Consider the following 15791-nt stretch of genomic DNA (forward strand, 5'->3'; position numbering starts at 1 on the left):
AGGATTACAGATGTCCTTGAAAGTGGTGTTATTATGAATGGAAGGAAATATCTATTTGCGTTTTGGAAAGGTACTGGTGTTTTTAGGAAATTGTAGTGTATTGGTCTGAATAAATAGATATTGAGAAATTGTCAATAGGAGGCAGTAATGCAACGACTTGGATGCCAACTGCCGTTAAACTCTAAAGAAGAAGAAGAAGAAGAAGAAGAAGAAGAAGAAGAAGAAGAACAAGAAGAACAAGAAGAACAAGAAGAACAAGAACAAGAACAAGAACAAGTTCAAATTGTAATTCAGCTTTTAACCAGTAGGTCACACATGGGACAAATGATGTTGGTCAACAGCAAAAACATCCCGGAACTGCAGCTTAACCAGGTTCCTGACAACCCCCTTTGGGGTCTATGTTGTTGTTGAATGTAGGAAACGAACACAACAAAGATCAATATTTGATATTTCTGAAGTGAAATCAGTTTAGTTTCTGCTATTATTTCTGTAAATAATGTGTGTTGTTTGTGGTGGGGGTTGGCGACTTGGAGATAGTGGCCAACTGTCCCTTACCCTCATTGGTCAAATGTACAACTGACATTGTTATTGTCCAATCAAAATCTGTTGCGGCGAGCGCTTTGGACCAATCTGCATGAGCTATGCAAATCCTGGAACGAAGTTTCCCCAGTAGCAGCACGCACTACGGTGACAGCATTTAGCTTTTCAGATGTTTCCTTTTTCTGTTTAATTAGCAACGTCAGGAAGGTTTTGATAGCTAGGTGCCGCCGACGAATAGCTGAAGAGCGTCGTTTTCGCTATGTTTGCGCCAAGAGGTTCCCAATAACCGGTTATTAAAGCTGATGGCTCACTGCTAACAGCTAGCATAGCTATTTAACGATTTCGCCGGTACGTTACAGGCGGACCTCTTTGTCTGACAGGGGGAGGCGTGCTCTTTTGTTAGCCTTTTCCCTTTGTCCATTCGGAAAAGAGGAACTGTTGGGTCAGTATTTAGCAATTATCTGCAGCTCTAAAAGTATTTAGAAAATGCAAATCGCGAAAAAATACCTCACAGAAGGCCTAATTCAGCTAACGATCTTACTCAGTTTGATTGGAGTTCGTGTGGATATCGACAGCTACTTAAGCGACTATTATACGCCTCTGATAGAGATTAACGTGGGTCCTAGCTCAGCCTACACCCAGACCCCCTTTCATAATTTGAGAGACACTCTTGACGGATACAGTGTGCACCCAAAATGTCCCGAGTTGGACTATTTCTTTGCAAGTCGCCGACTACTAGACGAGGTGAGGACCCTTGGCTCACCGCGGTTCCCCACACAGTTGAACGCATGGCTGGTGCACCAAGTGTCTGCCACTGACAAGGCTGACTGTGGGCCTTCAACCAGCAACAACACTGACACCAACTCAGGGTTAGAAAACCCCGGGGACGAAGTCAGGAATGACAGTGAACACCTGCCTGACAGTGGCCAAGAGGTGTGCAAAACAACCCCTGAACTCGGACAAAGGCCTTGTAGCGCTGGAGCCTGCGGGTTTTTTAAAGAGGCAAGTGTGTGTGTGTGTGTGTGTGAAATGTAACCTAAAGTTAAACAGTTTGCTGCTAACTAAGCTATGTGACCTAGACGGTTGGCTGCCCAGTTAAAGAAATTGACTGACTGAGGTGGAGAACCAGAGTTAAAACTTCCTCACTGCTTAACAGAACAGCTAATGCTATCACTAGCTAACAAGCAGCACCTGCCAATGTTATGATGGGTGCCCATGTAACAGGTAACTTATTATTTTGGAGCATTTCCTTGTGCACCAGGAAACAACACAATGTGATAACAACCTGTTGGCAAAACATGAAATGTGCATTCACTTTCACTTTGTATGGCTCTACCAGTTGCAATCCAGTGATTCAGTTCTTGCTTAACTGGTCTAGTTAAACAATTGACTTATCTATATAACCAGTTAACAACAAGACAGTCTAGTTAGTTGTACAGCATTACAAGTATTCGTCTGTCTGCTGCACCTGTCACTCTCACTATGGGACGTGACACATGAAGCCATGTCTTAATAGTCAGGGCAGCAGAATTAACTTCACAAATAAGACCCTACTAAGACCTGTGTATTGTGTGTCCATGCATCTGTAAAACACTCATGTGTTAAACTGTTAAACACTAAAAGTAAGAATAATAACCAATTAACTGTAATCTGTGACTGCCATTATATTTTTTAAGATTTCTGTAATCGCACCCAGACCTTTATATTCAATTCTGCCAGTGATCCAGTTTTTCTAGCTTGGGGTAGAAACAGCTGCTTGGTGAATGTTATGTCCTGAGGACAGTTGATGTCGCCAATTGTGTAACTTTATCCCCTTTCTTTAGACTCAACCAGCAGCTGTGGGCCTTGAGAGGCGGAGAAGTGAGGCTTAGACCCACACCCTGTTTGCTTTCACAAAAGCGGTGGTCCATACTTGCACACTGCCCCCTCCCAGGGTTCTTGTTCACATGGATAATGTGATGTGAACACATGCTTTTTTACCTTACCCACTCTATAGTAAAATAAGTAATAGCTTAACTGCTTAAAGGGTAAGCTTTTGTGTGTTTTATTTTTTTAGAAATACAGTGTTGCAAATGAGAGGACTACAACTGTGATATTTGAAAGTAATAATCAATACTTATCTACATTCACTGGGCCATTTGAAGATGGAAAAGCTACTCCAGTAGAAGTCGACAAGCTCAGACAGAGCTTGAGCAAACCTTGGTGAATCAGGAGTGTCTTACAACATCTAACAGGGTTGGGTCATTTCTGGGAGTAATTAGCCTAACTGTCTGTATGTATGTATGTGTGTGTATGTATGTATATGTATATATATATATATATATATATATATATATATATATATATATATATATATATATATCTCCCCTAAGCCCCACTTTCATACACAAATAAAGCTGCTAATACATTTCTAACATGGAAAGGCCCTGACCACAATTGATGGGACAGTGAAAGAAGTTGGGGTTAAATGTAGTCTGTTCAGGCGGTCTCTGTTTCTTCCAGAGTTACAACAACCGCTTATTAAAACAAACTTTCTTTTCTCAGTCAGAACATTTTCTGAGCTATCCAATTATCTGCGATAGTGGGATTTGGGAAACCAGAAATGTAATTGTCTTTTAGGTATGATAGGTAGGATGTTAGCCAACAAATTGACTATTTTTGTTTTCTCTTTCCCCTCTCTTCTATTCTGAATCCTTTCCTGATCCCCAAATGTGTCTTCCCCTTCTCTTCCATCTGCCTTTCTTTGACTTACCAGGAGGAGGATGTTAAAGTTAAAGAGGAGGAAGAACCTGTCCCACTTACTCAGCTGGCTCACAGTTCCACACTGGAACAAGAGGTATGATCCTGGTTTGTCACAGTTGCCTTCATTTGTTGCTGTATACTGTTGAAAATGTTGCACATTGTATCAGTGTTTTAAAAAGTTGCAGTTTACTAAAACGTAGCTATACTGGTTGTCTTTTAATTTGCGCGTCGTGCTTGCAGAGGTTTTACAGTCGCATGAGTGTTAAAAATTACGTTGTACCGATTTTTTTTATCCAAAATTGACATTTTAACATGACTTTATCACTTACATTGCAACATTCTGATGACAGTTCTGTTTTGCTAACACCGTGTAAGATTAGGGACCTTGAAACCCGACAATTACTGTATGTCTCACAGGGAAAGACTTTGTGTTTCAGTTTCCAAGAGGAATTAAGAGTATAATTATGCATTTTCAGCAGTTTTTTTCTCTTGTATTTTTAAGTGATATATTAAAGCATATACTGTAGTAGGGTTTTAAACTCTGGCACGAATACTTTAATTCACATTTGAGACATTGCTTAAACATACCACTAAAGCCTATTTCAGACCAAATATACGAGCCAAAACTATTTTAAAAGGCTGCAGTGAAAAGTTGCAGCGGGTCTGAACCGGCCCGTCTCAGCTCGACTTAAGCCGGGTGATGGCGTTGCCTGCGACTCAGCTGGTCAAGTCTCCAGAGGCTGGTTTTAGATCGTAAGGGACGTCGCCTGTTTCAACAGCCAATAGCAAAGTCAGCTTGTTAAGTTAGCCACAAACTATAGAAATAAATTATTCATACCGCCCGCGAGCACGGTATCGTTATGTGGTCAAGTGAGCTAGAGAGTGACTGGAGAGAGAGAGAGAGAGCGGGCTGAGAGGCGTTAAAGAACAAAGAAGTGAATCAAATAAATAAAAAGTTGTTTTCGCCGATTCATCACTGGAAATGCAACTGTAGCAAGCATCGCTTACGTTCATAATTGGACGCAACAAATAAAATATCAAGCTACAAAAAAGCCTGAAAGTCGGAAGTTAGAACAGACGTACGAAGAGTCGTTGCTATGGAGATTACGCTCCGCCTCGTCGCATTGGTGTAAACTGGCAGGTTTCACGATGCAGACCGGCGCGTTGCAAGTCTCAACTCGTCTCATCGTGAATCTCTGGTCTGAACTGGGCTTTACTCTGTCCCTGCGGTATTGTTTGTATTTTCTTTTTGCCTGTTGCAGAGTCTGCTTGAAGGCATCACTGCACTGTCTGATCCAGCACGCCACCATCCTCCTGCCATTGATATTGACCAGCACTGGAGCAATTTACTCTCTCTGTCTGTTACTGACCTTGACGTAAGTGGTCTTCTCATGTTCCTGAGAAGCCTGGCAATGTATTTTATATAAAGCATAATATCGCTTTGCAGAGAGTAATTCAGATGGATCACTATGTTACAATGGAGAGTTTTTGCTTCCTGTCATGCTCTACATGTTGTGGAGGTTTTTCAAAATTGCAAAGACTGAGATTTTGCTAAAACGTATGTCTGATGTGTAGGACTTGGACTCCCTTGTTACCGAGCGTCTGTCAGACCTCGGCACAGACATCACCAGCGCCATCAGCCAGGATGTCAGTTTGCATGATGCTATGGTAACCAGTGCTGGAGCATTTGGTGTGGCGTCTGAAAGAGCTGAGTCCAGGCCAGTCACCCAACAACAAGGAACCCTCTTACGACTGGACTCGCACTCGGACGCGTCACCAGGGATGGCAGTGGGTCTGGCTGCTCTTCCCTTTGCTACAGTATGTAATTTAACTGGAAATGTGTCATCGCATAGTGCACTGGGCGGCTGTCTGGATGAGGCAGTGTTTGACCAGATTAATCAGCTAGGTTTGGAAGGCCTGGACACCCAGCTGATGGGCTCTCTGGAGAGCATAGACCCACAGGTCCTCGAGGACTTGGACTCGGACTCTGGTCTCTCCTTGGAGAGCAGCTCTGGAGGTCCAGTCTCCCCAGGTTGGTTCAAATCTTTACAAATATTTGTAGATTAAATGTCTTTATTGCAATGGCTTGTGAAGCCAATAATGTTTTTTGTTATACACACTAATACAATAACAGGGTCCCCGCGGGTCCTTAAAAAGTCTTGAAACCACTTAAATAAATGTTTTGATTTTTAAAGTCTGAAAATGTCTTGAAATCTGGAATTTACAATAAGGATGTCTGTGCAACCGAGTCCGACTCGTCATCCGTTTTTTTTCATGAAGTAATCATGAAGCGATGTGCGCTTTATGTAAAAAGACGATACAGCGGGGGACAATGGGCCACATAGCGCTCGATTCACACGTGAAAGCAGAGAAGCACAAGAAGTATGTGTTGTCGCAGGCAAGTAGTGCCCAGAAGTATCTTCTCATCTTCTCCTGTTGAACCTAGCACTTCGACCTCTCAGCCTTCCACAAGGCCGTCCACTTCATCAAGCAATGCCTTCGGTAGTTTTGCAAATTGCATTAGGTCTATGAATAGATTATTGAATGTGCTTGCAGTAATCACAGTAAGCAGACCCTGAACAACATTTTCTTGGGGAGAACCCCCAAACCCCCCTCATTTGGCAGCCACATTTACCCATAATTTAGAGAAAAGATGATGAATACTTTAACTTTTGTGTATTTGTGGACTTTTGTAATGTCCTGGGGCTGTCCTCCATGTCTTTTTCAAACTGCTATGAGGGGCCAGAATTTAGAAATTACCTGAAGTGCCTTAAAGGCTCTAGGCCATTTTATAGTCGTGCGTAAAATCGACGGCGTAGCCCCGCAGACACCTCTGCGTCTACCCCGGACCCTACGCTGTAGCCTGACGCGCACCTCTCGAAAAATGTAACTGCAAGTAGCAGCGACGCACGTTGCTCGGCCGCGGCTTGGTAGCGTTGCATTTCCCTTGGCTCATTTCCTGGTTCTCTATACACAACTTGAAATCAAGGAGAGGGTTAACTTTTTCTGCTACAGATTTCCCACCTTGGTCAGAAAGCACAGGGGAGACACTTTGTTTCTCTCACTATGACTCTAGAGTTGATACTCACTCCAAAGCTAATCGCCGTCACTCTCTCGCTCTATCACTCACTACACACGCACATACGCACATGCCGGCTTGATGCGCACAAGTATAAACATCAAGCCACCTACGTAGGCTACGGCGAGAGCTCTGCGTGGAGCCTCCGCACAACTGTAAAACAGCCTTTACCCTCAATTTCCACCAACTGCGGAACGGCTGCGTAAACGCTCCGGAAAGGCGGTGGAGTCGTTAGGTTTCTGTTAAAGTCAATGTGTGTATTTCCACTGACTGCGGAACGGCTGCGTTCCGACTCCGGCACAGCTCCGGCGAGCCGCAGCCCTCCGGAGCAGATACGCAGAGCTTCTATTTTTGCCGGATGCCGGAAAGCTCCGCAGCAGTTCAGCACAGGGCAGATAGTGCGGGACAGGAAGTCGAGCACAGAAACAAAATAAAACATCCGTTAATTTTCAAAATAAAATACACCGTGCTCACGGTGTATCATATTTCCCTGCACTACACCTTGAAAACGTCATAATGGGCGGAGACGAGCCTGAAACAAACTGTTGTTGGTTTTGTGGTTCTGTTTATAGAAACTACCTCCTGTTGTTATATTGCGCAATCATATGTGAAATCGCGAGGTCTCGTGGGTCCTCGTGACTTCAGCTGTCAGTCATGACCGCAGCCGTTCGGAACAAATCCGGACCTGGTGGGTATTGAAGGACAGCGGAGCACGGAGCCGACACGCAGCGGAGCTGATCCACAGCCGTTCTGCAGTTGGTGGAAATATGTGGTTATAATTTATACATACACAGTCAACCACGTCAGCGTTGTAAGGCGAATCAGCACTTGGTATAAAAGTTGTCGTGTCCCTGTGACCTGTCTTTAGCGTGACTCTGGTGAGCTGTGCCGCACTACGCTTTGCCACACCATTCTGTGTTGTGTCGAGCTGAACATTTTCCTGTGTTTTTTTTTTTTTTTTTTTTAAGAGGACTTAAAAATGTCTTAAAAGTCATTTAATTTGCTGTTAAAAAATATACAGATACCCTGAATAATGAACTTTTCCTTCATTCAGGCTCATCCGAGATGTCATCGTCATCCAGTTCATACTGTGAGGATGAGTGTGGAGCTACAGGCTACAGCAGCGAGGTGGATTCAGTCCCCTCAAAAGGCATCATGGACTACAACACGACATGGTCACCAATTGATCTGAGTGAGAGTGTGTGGCATGATCACAGCTACTCATCTCCTGCTTTCTTCAACCAGCCATCAGTAACCCTTCCTCACAAAGGTATCAAAGAGGAGCCTCTCAGTGAAGATGATGATGACGGGCCAAGGTTTGACGACAGGGAGCTGAGTCGTGATGAGCTGCGCGCCCGTGCCTTGTGCATCCCGTTCTCTGTCCTGCAGATTGTCAACATGCCTGTGGAGGAGTTCCTGGAGGTCCTTGACGGTCATGGCTTCTCCCCGGAACAGGTGACCCTCCTGAGGGATATCCGCAGACGGGGAAAGAACAAACTGGCTGCGCAAAACTGCCGGAAGCGCAAACTAGATGCCATCACAGGGCTGCAGGAGGAGGTGGAAAGGCTGCATGCGCAGAGAGGCAGGCTACTGAGGGAGAAACAGCTTACAGCCAAGACAATGGGTGCTGTGGGCCAGCAGATAAAGCAGCTGACCAGAGACGTACTGGCCCGGCTGAGGGACAACTCAGGACGGCCCCTGAACCCAGAACGATTCACCCTGCAGTGCGGGGCTAATGGGAGGGTTGTAGTTCAGCCTGTAAGACGGCCTGCTGTCTCCACATCAACAGGCAACAAAACAGACAAGAGGAAGAAGGAGAAAAAGCAATGATGCAGTATTGCCAGCTGAGACTTGAGCTTCTAGGTTTTTGGATATTTCTGAACTTACTTGCCTGACTCTGGTTTTGGGACCTCCTCTTTTGCAAAAGTGCATGTGGATTCACCACTGTTGGGACCCTAAATCGATAAAAGCTGCAAAAAGAAAAGAAACTCAGAACATAGATAATTAAAATATCTGTAAATACAATTTCTCATGTGGAAAAATGTAGCTTACACACTGGACATTTTTTGCTTATTGAAGATGGACAAGGCACGATGGGCAGTTTAATGGATCAGCTAAACTGCTGGCGATGCTACCAGTCTCTTTTGTGCATGTTAACATTAAAGTTGAGTCTTACAAACTTAGACAACCAGACATGTCTGTTAACATGCCCAGCAGTGTGACACTTACTGGATAGCGATCTCGTAGGGAGGATTATGTTTGTTTGTTTCCATGTAATCTCGCCTCTCGATATATCCCTACTTAGTATAAGGAGGAGGTTGAAGATTGTATTTATTAAAGTTTCTGAGGTTCCTGAAATGCTTATATGCATCGTGAAACTGTCGAGGGCAGTATCTTTTTTTTTTTTTTCATAATGGTAAGTTTATTTCTGTGATGAGAATATTGGGACATTGCCTATCTAAAGTTTACAGCTTTGTTTCTGATATTTTAAGGCATGTATTGTTCAGTAGAAATTTGTACTGAATGTTGTTTTCCTTATGTCGTGATGACATACAATATACCAATGATTAAACTGACAAGGCCTTAATTTGCATTGGATACGTGTTTTGGTTATTATGTGTGCACATGATCCACAGATGCACATTATCATAACAAAAATATTTTTTAGGAGGCTACCATTTAATTTTTTTCAATAATATTGAATAATTCGTTTCAAGCACAATTTTTCTTAACCCATTTTTTTCAGTTACGTAAGCGTTTTGGCAAGATTATATTCTACCTCACGCCTTAGTTTGTTATAGATTTTGGCTAAATAAAACCATTTCCTTTTTAGGGGAACTTAAATGCACTCAACTACAAATTCTTCATTATTTAAATGGCCCTAAACCATCCCATTTCCTGGGAAAAATAAAAAAGTATAAAATCAACTATTTAATGTTAATTTGGATGTTGCTTTTTATATATTTGCGATAAGTTTTTGGTAACATTTGCCGTTCATGGGCACACATCTTTAAACAGTCAGCTGAGTGAGTTAAATGGAGGAAGGTGCATAAAGTAGTGGTATAACTCATGAAGTATTTATTCTATTCCCTCACAAATGTGTTTTTAATTTTCTGGTTTGATAAAGAGTTTACTTTGTTAAATTTCAAACAGTTTTTCTTTGTTTCTGGGTGCAAATGTTTTTGATTGCATGGTGATTGTTGACTGTTGATAGTATGATTTTTGCTTAGGAAATTTGAAATGCTTTTGCTGACATTGTTCTTTCTGATTTAAAAACATAAAAACAAAACAGCCTGTCTCATTCTTGTGTCACTGTTTTAGGAGCGTAGCTACACCTCTTTTGAATAGCCAGCATTGATAACGGGATATCAGCAAGCTAAATTATGCTTTTTGATGAGAGACGTAACCTTGATGGTGATTAAATGATGTAGTCCGAAAAAATCCTAAAGTAGTTTAAGACCTTACGGTCCTTGTACCACAGCCTTTAAAGGACCGAGGGCTTACACTAAATGGCATATTTCAGTGGCGGAGTTTTTGTGTCTTGGACTTTGCAAAACAAGCTGTACAGAGAGATGCTATAGATCCACATGTCGTATTAAGCAAATCAGAGGTAAAGGGAATAAAGCAATGCAAGGGTAGCAAAAGCAGTGGTTCCTGTACAATTTTAAATAAAGTCAATTAAAAATTTAGAAACATAGGTCAAGAAATTGCACACTTTAGATCCTGAGAAACCATCCAAGTGGTTTATGTGAGCATTGTCAGGTTCAACGAGGAGTCTGTTGTGCATGTAATCATGGACTGTAATAGGTATTTGTTACAGTGTCTTTTACATATTTTGTATTGTAATATTCCTATTATATATGCATGTTCTTGACTGTTGCAGTACTTTGCTTTAGGTTGGAATTGCTCTTAATATAATAACATTAATTGACATGTTCAGTGGAGCAAACAGTTTGTTTCTTACATTTTCTCAGAGAAACAGGATTAATGGATCTAATCGCTGATCCACATTCCGAAGCTGAAGGTGGCGGTAATGCACGTAATACGTTGGTTGTCAACTGCAGTTCAAACCCCTAAAGAAGAAGATAGCACGAGGCGCAAACAGCGCAAACGCAAAGGTAAAGGAGAGAAGATCATTTTCCTTCTAGGCTCCCGTAGAAGTAGAAATCCTACAATTAGCTTTTGGCGCCTCTACCGCCCTGCAGCCGAGATAAAGCCATAAAGCGAAGGCTGACCGCGTGTTAAGAAGGCATCGCCGAAGCCGTTCCTGTTGTTTTTAGGGTGCGTATGCAGTAGTAATCTATTTTATACGCTGCATCATAATCGATTGACCAAGGCAAGCTAACGGTAGCTTTCTTTTGCAAGTTGGACATTGTTGCAGGCAACGCAGTGTGCGCAGAAAGTGAGCCATAACGTTACGTTACCACAACAATATTAGCTAGCTAGCTATAATGTTACCTTTTAACTTAAGGCTGCTTAGCTACATCACCACATTGTTTGCTATTTTATCTCAGAGTATATTGCAATGTTTTGACTAAGTCACATTAATGTCAGCTATCGTTAGATACAACTAGAAGTGTCTAGCTATATCAAGATTTTGTTGCATCCTTTGGGCCTTGAGCGTTTGTATCTTGGCGAGCCTGGCGTTTACCGTAAATTGCTTATTGAAAGTGCTAATGTTAGCATCACTAACTTAAGTTGTTCCTTCACACCACGCATCTTAATCAACCGCCAATGTCTGAAATACTATCAGCTAATTACATTTACAGTTTGCACGTAGGCTATCCTACGTTACGTTATATTGGGATTTGGCTGGCTTTGGATATTCTTTTGCACAACACCTAACGTTAACGTCAGCTAAATTGGTTTGCAACTTAGCATTAACACGTTAATAGTATTGATGTATAAGCGTTTCCGTGTTCATGTACGTTAATGTTACCGATATTTAGTTTAGATGGCATCAGTTAGGCTACAACAAGTTAATATGGGGCATTATTGTCTCACTTTTCTTTCCTTCAACTTAATGTGGATAACAGCAGTATCTTTATGCATATCCATGTGAATTAGTTGAATGGCATTGCAAGAACAGTTTTAAAAAGTTCTCACACTCCTTCCTTTTTTTTTAGTGCACAACATGGGCAAGAAGCAGAACACCAAGGGTAACGTGAAGAAGGATGCACAGGACACACAGGAAGAGCCTGAGGAATTTGTTGTGGAAAAAGTACTTGACCAACGTCTGGTCAATGGGAAAGTAGAATTCTTCCTGAAGTGGAAAGGGTTTACAGAGTGAGTTCCTCGGGACACCTCCCCCCTGCTGAGCTGGAAGGGCTTCCCTGGTATGGGGTTGTGCCATGCTTTTGTCCATAGCTATTTTGGTTGCATAAATAAGCTGCCGTTCTGCCTAGAAGCTAGTTAACTATGTTGTTGCATCTCTATGGAAATATGTCTTAAGGGGTGTTTTGTGCAAATGGTGACCCTCTCCCTGCTTATTTAGGGCTGACAATACCTGGGAGCCAGAGGAGAACCTGGATTGTCCAGAACTGATTTCAGCATTTTTGGAAGCACAGAAGAATGTTAAGGAGAAGCCTGCTCCCGTTAAGAGAAAGGCATCAACAGATGAGCCAGAGACGGAAGCCAAGAAGAAAGATGTGAGTTCACAGTTTCACATTCCTCTCCAACCCACATTTTGAGATGATACCAGTTGAATTTAGCAGTGGGGATCCTTCACATGACTGTCTCCAAATTCTGTAAAATGATGATGTCATATGTAAACATTACCTTGTTTAGTAGGGGTGCACGATTCAGAAAATGTCATGATTCAATATCAATTTTTGGGCTCAAGATTTGATTCAAAATTGATTTTTCGATTCAAAAATGATTCTCAATTTATATTTAAAAAAAAAAAAACTTCACAGTATGTAAATGTAGTTACTTTTCCCATGTGACTGTAATAGACATACAATTTAAAAAACCGCAACAAATTTAAATGTAGTTTCATATTACGTTATGTCTTCATACAAAAATAAAAACCTTTTGACACTAAAAAGTGCAAAGCTTTTGCCAGCTTTCAAATACGTTAATAATTCAAGTATTAAATAAAACCGTTAAAAGAATTTTGGTCAGAGTTTGAGTTTAGAGCATTGAATACAAATGTGAATAGATTTATTTTTTCGGCACACTCCTATTGTTTAGACTACACACAAATTGTTAAAGCAATTGTTGTCACTATTTGTAGGCTGAGAAACCACGTGGCTTCGCTAGGAACCTCGACCCAGAACGAATAATTGGCGCAACAGACAGTAGCGGGGAGTTGATGTTCTTGATGAAATGGTGAGTACAGAAGGAAATTGTCACTTTATGTGCACACAGCTCAAACTGTTTATTTATTTATTTATTTATTTTTTTGCACTTGAAACATGAAGTATTCCCTCAGAGATAAGTAAGATGTACATTCAGCCAGGTACTGCTGCTGTAGCAGAATTTCCCTCAAGTTTAAGGAACGTCTAAACTGAGGTGAAAAATAATGATTTGCTGACACAAGGGTCCACGGTTGCTGTAATGTTTTTCTCCCCCCTTTTTTTCCTTTTTAGGAAAGACTCCGATGAAGCAGATTTGGTCCCAGCCCGTGAGGCCAACACTCGCTGCCCTCAGGTGGTCATTTCTTTCTATGAGGAGAGACTGACATGGCATTCCTGTCCAGAGGACGAGGCTCAGTAGAATGGTCCCTGCAGTCCTCTGCACCCCTTTCCTCAGGACTGACTTTTCTCCTCTGGCTTCTTAGTTTTAGCTATTTTAGTTATTTTCAAAGATGTTTCAACCCTCGCATTGTATGGCCGCCAAGGAGAGCTATGTTGTTGTACATATAAAAGGAACTGATTGGGGCGGGTGGGGTTGTTACGTATAATGAAAGAAGTCTTCTGTTATCATACAATAATTGATGTTATGGCAGTTTAGAAAGCATACTCTTTGATAGAACCCACCACTGCCCATATTCATTCCTGGTCAAAGTTTGTAAATTCTAAATGGCTACTTTGGTCTGTTAAGGTGTCAACCACCTCTTCTAGTTTGAAAGTGCATTTTGTAAACTCTGTCTGTAAATATGATTTGAAGTTCTAAATAAAGGTTTTATGTGACCAAATTCCACTTCTTAGCTTTTATGGTTCCGAGGAAAAAATGTCTTAAGGATTAGCAAAGAAAAACACCTATGCAGGCTTAACTATGGATGTTAATCTATATTTTGACAACTTGATTTACTTTTGGTCAAGATAATTTGTTGAAAACTGGAATTGTGGACAAATTAGAGCTTACAATTTGATTTGGTTGAAATTTTCATTCTTGCACTGGCGGTTTATGTACATTCATAATAGTCATTGCCCTTGGTGCCAATAAAAACAATAAGAAAATTCCAAAATGTTTGTGACCACATTCATGAAAGTGTTTTTCTGCTGGCCCCTAATGAGGACATGTTTGACCTCTAACCTAAGTATGTTTTAATTTGTCTTGTTTCCTGCTAAAGACATGTCCGAGGGTCTAAGAGTTTACATGGTAATGCTTCAGTCTTAAAGAGCTGAGTCACTCAATGGCACAGACATGAATAATGTAGAGAAGCAAACCTACCCTGTTAGTTTATTATTGCTGACACGGGCACACTGTACATGTAGACCGTTGTCTTTGGATATGTCCTCAACTCCTCTTGTCTACCTGAATCTGAGGCCAATCTGCATATGTGGGTAGTAAGAATGTTCACAGCATTTTGATTTGAGACTATACTTTAATTCCACTGAATGCAGCCCTTAATTACCAGTTAAGTTGTACAGAAAAAAAAAAAAAGCGAGAAGCTAAATAATCCTGATGGAAGTCCATCTTTGCTTTCAATTGTAACTTGTAAGATTTGAAATGCTGGACTTTTATTTTATGACTATCTTTCTATTGCTACTTTTACCTGGGTAAGTCATTTCAACCCCTGCCAGTCTGTGGGGACACCCTCTAATATCATTAAAGCTCAGTACTTACCACTAACAAACAGCTGGGTTAGTAAGTTATGGGTGTCTCTCGGGCCATGTAGCCAGATGGCATGGCCAGCTCTGCAGCAGTGTGGAGAACTCATGACTGCAGGGCATTGGGGATGGACTTTGGACCTTCGTGCATTAGTGTAGATAAAGTTCCTAAGGCTACTCACAAGAGTTTCTGGTTTCTGTAGAAAACCCCCCCATGACATCTCTAAACAAAGTGACAACAGCCTCTTCCTAAAATGTAGATAATAAAAAGCAAGAGTTTCAACAAGTGAGTCATGGTACATCTCAAATCTAGAAATATCTTGATTGAGACAAGCCTCTAAATCAGTGCAGCAGAGCCATTACTTGCATCCTAATCTCAGATCATCACATATTACAACACACAACTACACATGCTGTCTCTACAATGACAACAGTCAACCCATTATCAAGCACTTGCTATGGAACATTTTCTGAAAATATAATTGGGTTAACGTCATATTGCTGCATGGCATGACATAGACACAAACTGACAGGTCGAAGCTGAAGAACTGTTAGATATGGGATGTTAAATGTAACATAAAACAAATGCAAAACACAAATCTCAATATGAGTGATCAAAAGGACTTTGTGTGGACATTCTTGCCTGTATTATCAGGATGTTATCTGTGGCTCTGTGTACAGCACATGATGGTTGTCCTTAGTCCAAATCATGGAGCTGTTCCCTGTCAGCTTTTTTTCTTTAAAAGTTGTTTGAATTGCACTTGTAATCCATCACCAGGCAAATAGATTATCTAGAGACTTCAGACCCAAATAAAACTGTTCTACTGTAGCTCATCATGACGTTTTGAAAGTGAATAGCAGCCACTGAAAGGTTTTTTATCTGCTGACTGGACCAAAAGAAAAAGGGACCTTTTTATGCAAATGAGCAGACCATAGATCTCCCTTTTACTTAAGGTGTAGGTAAAATGGAGGCTACTTTTACCTAAGGTAGAAGATTATTTATGACCATGTCCCACTAGTTTACCTCAACTTCTGGGCTGGACTTTTGGAATATACAGTACTTCTGAGAACTTTGGTAAGAACTCTCTGATTTTATGCTTAAATGTAAACTGTATTTGCTGGCAATATATGCAGAAGTTGTGATAGTATACTTCCCATCATGGTAGTATAGTGTGGTGTGGCCAGGAATTGACATTGTTCTTAGTCAGGAGAGTAACATTGCTGGCATCAGACTTGATGAAAAAGTAAAAGTGACCGATGCATGCTGAATTGAGAGTAAACTGTGAAAATCCTGGGTGTTGATTTAAATGAACCATTATGCAGTGATGATAGAATATCCCTAAATAACCTTTAAGACTGTTGGTGCTATACTGTGTTGGGCTTTTCTATATGGGTAATGCCTACTTTGCCTGTCCAGGGTCAACACACTACTG

The 15791-nt window shown here is 41.3% G+C and overlaps 2 protein-coding genes across 4 annotated transcripts; both read left to right on the plus strand.

Annotated features, from left to right (window-relative positions):
• The first annotated feature begins 237 nt into the window (after nucleotides 1–237).
• Nucleotides 238–9650, plus strand: nfe2l3 (nfe2 like bZIP transcription factor 3). Its single transcript, XM_028598182.1, has 5 exons — nucleotides 238–1542; nucleotides 3296–3376; nucleotides 4545–4658; nucleotides 4858–5314; nucleotides 7416–9650. The coding sequence occupies exons 1-5, from the start codon at nucleotides 1027–1029 to the stop codon at nucleotides 8189–8191; spliced, it is 1944 nt and encodes a 647-aa protein (XP_028453983.1). The 5' UTR covers nucleotides 238–1026; the 3' UTR covers nucleotides 8192–9650.
• Nucleotides 9651–10379: 729 nt separating this feature from the next.
• On the plus strand, nucleotides 10380–13504 carry cbx3a (chromobox homolog 3a (HP1 gamma homolog, Drosophila)). Of its 3 annotated transcripts, none has more exons than XM_028597307.1 (5): nucleotides 10380–10479; nucleotides 11488–11647; nucleotides 11856–12009; nucleotides 12597–12691; nucleotides 12952–13504. In XM_028597307.1, the coding sequence occupies exons 1-5, from the start codon at nucleotides 10395–10397 to the stop codon at nucleotides 13076–13078; spliced, it is 621 nt and encodes a 206-aa protein (XP_028453108.1). In that variant the 5' UTR covers nucleotides 10380–10394; the 3' UTR covers nucleotides 13079–13504. The 3 variants fall into 3 exon arrangements, with proteins under 3 accessions (XP_028453108.1, XP_028453109.1, XP_028453110.1); XM_028597308.1 differs by lacking the exon at nucleotides 10380–10479 and adding an exon at nucleotides 10486–10763; XM_028597309.1 differs by lacking the exon at nucleotides 10380–10479 and adding an exon at nucleotides 10486–10642.
• The last annotated feature ends 2287 nt before the right edge of the window (nucleotides 13505–15791 follow it).

The sequence above is a fragment of the Perca flavescens genome, chromosome 14, assembly GCF_004354835.1.
Source record: "Perca flavescens isolate YP-PL-M2 chromosome 14, PFLA_1.0, whole genome shotgun sequence".
NCBI lineage: Eukaryota > Metazoa > Chordata > Actinopteri > Perciformes > Percidae > Perca > Perca flavescens.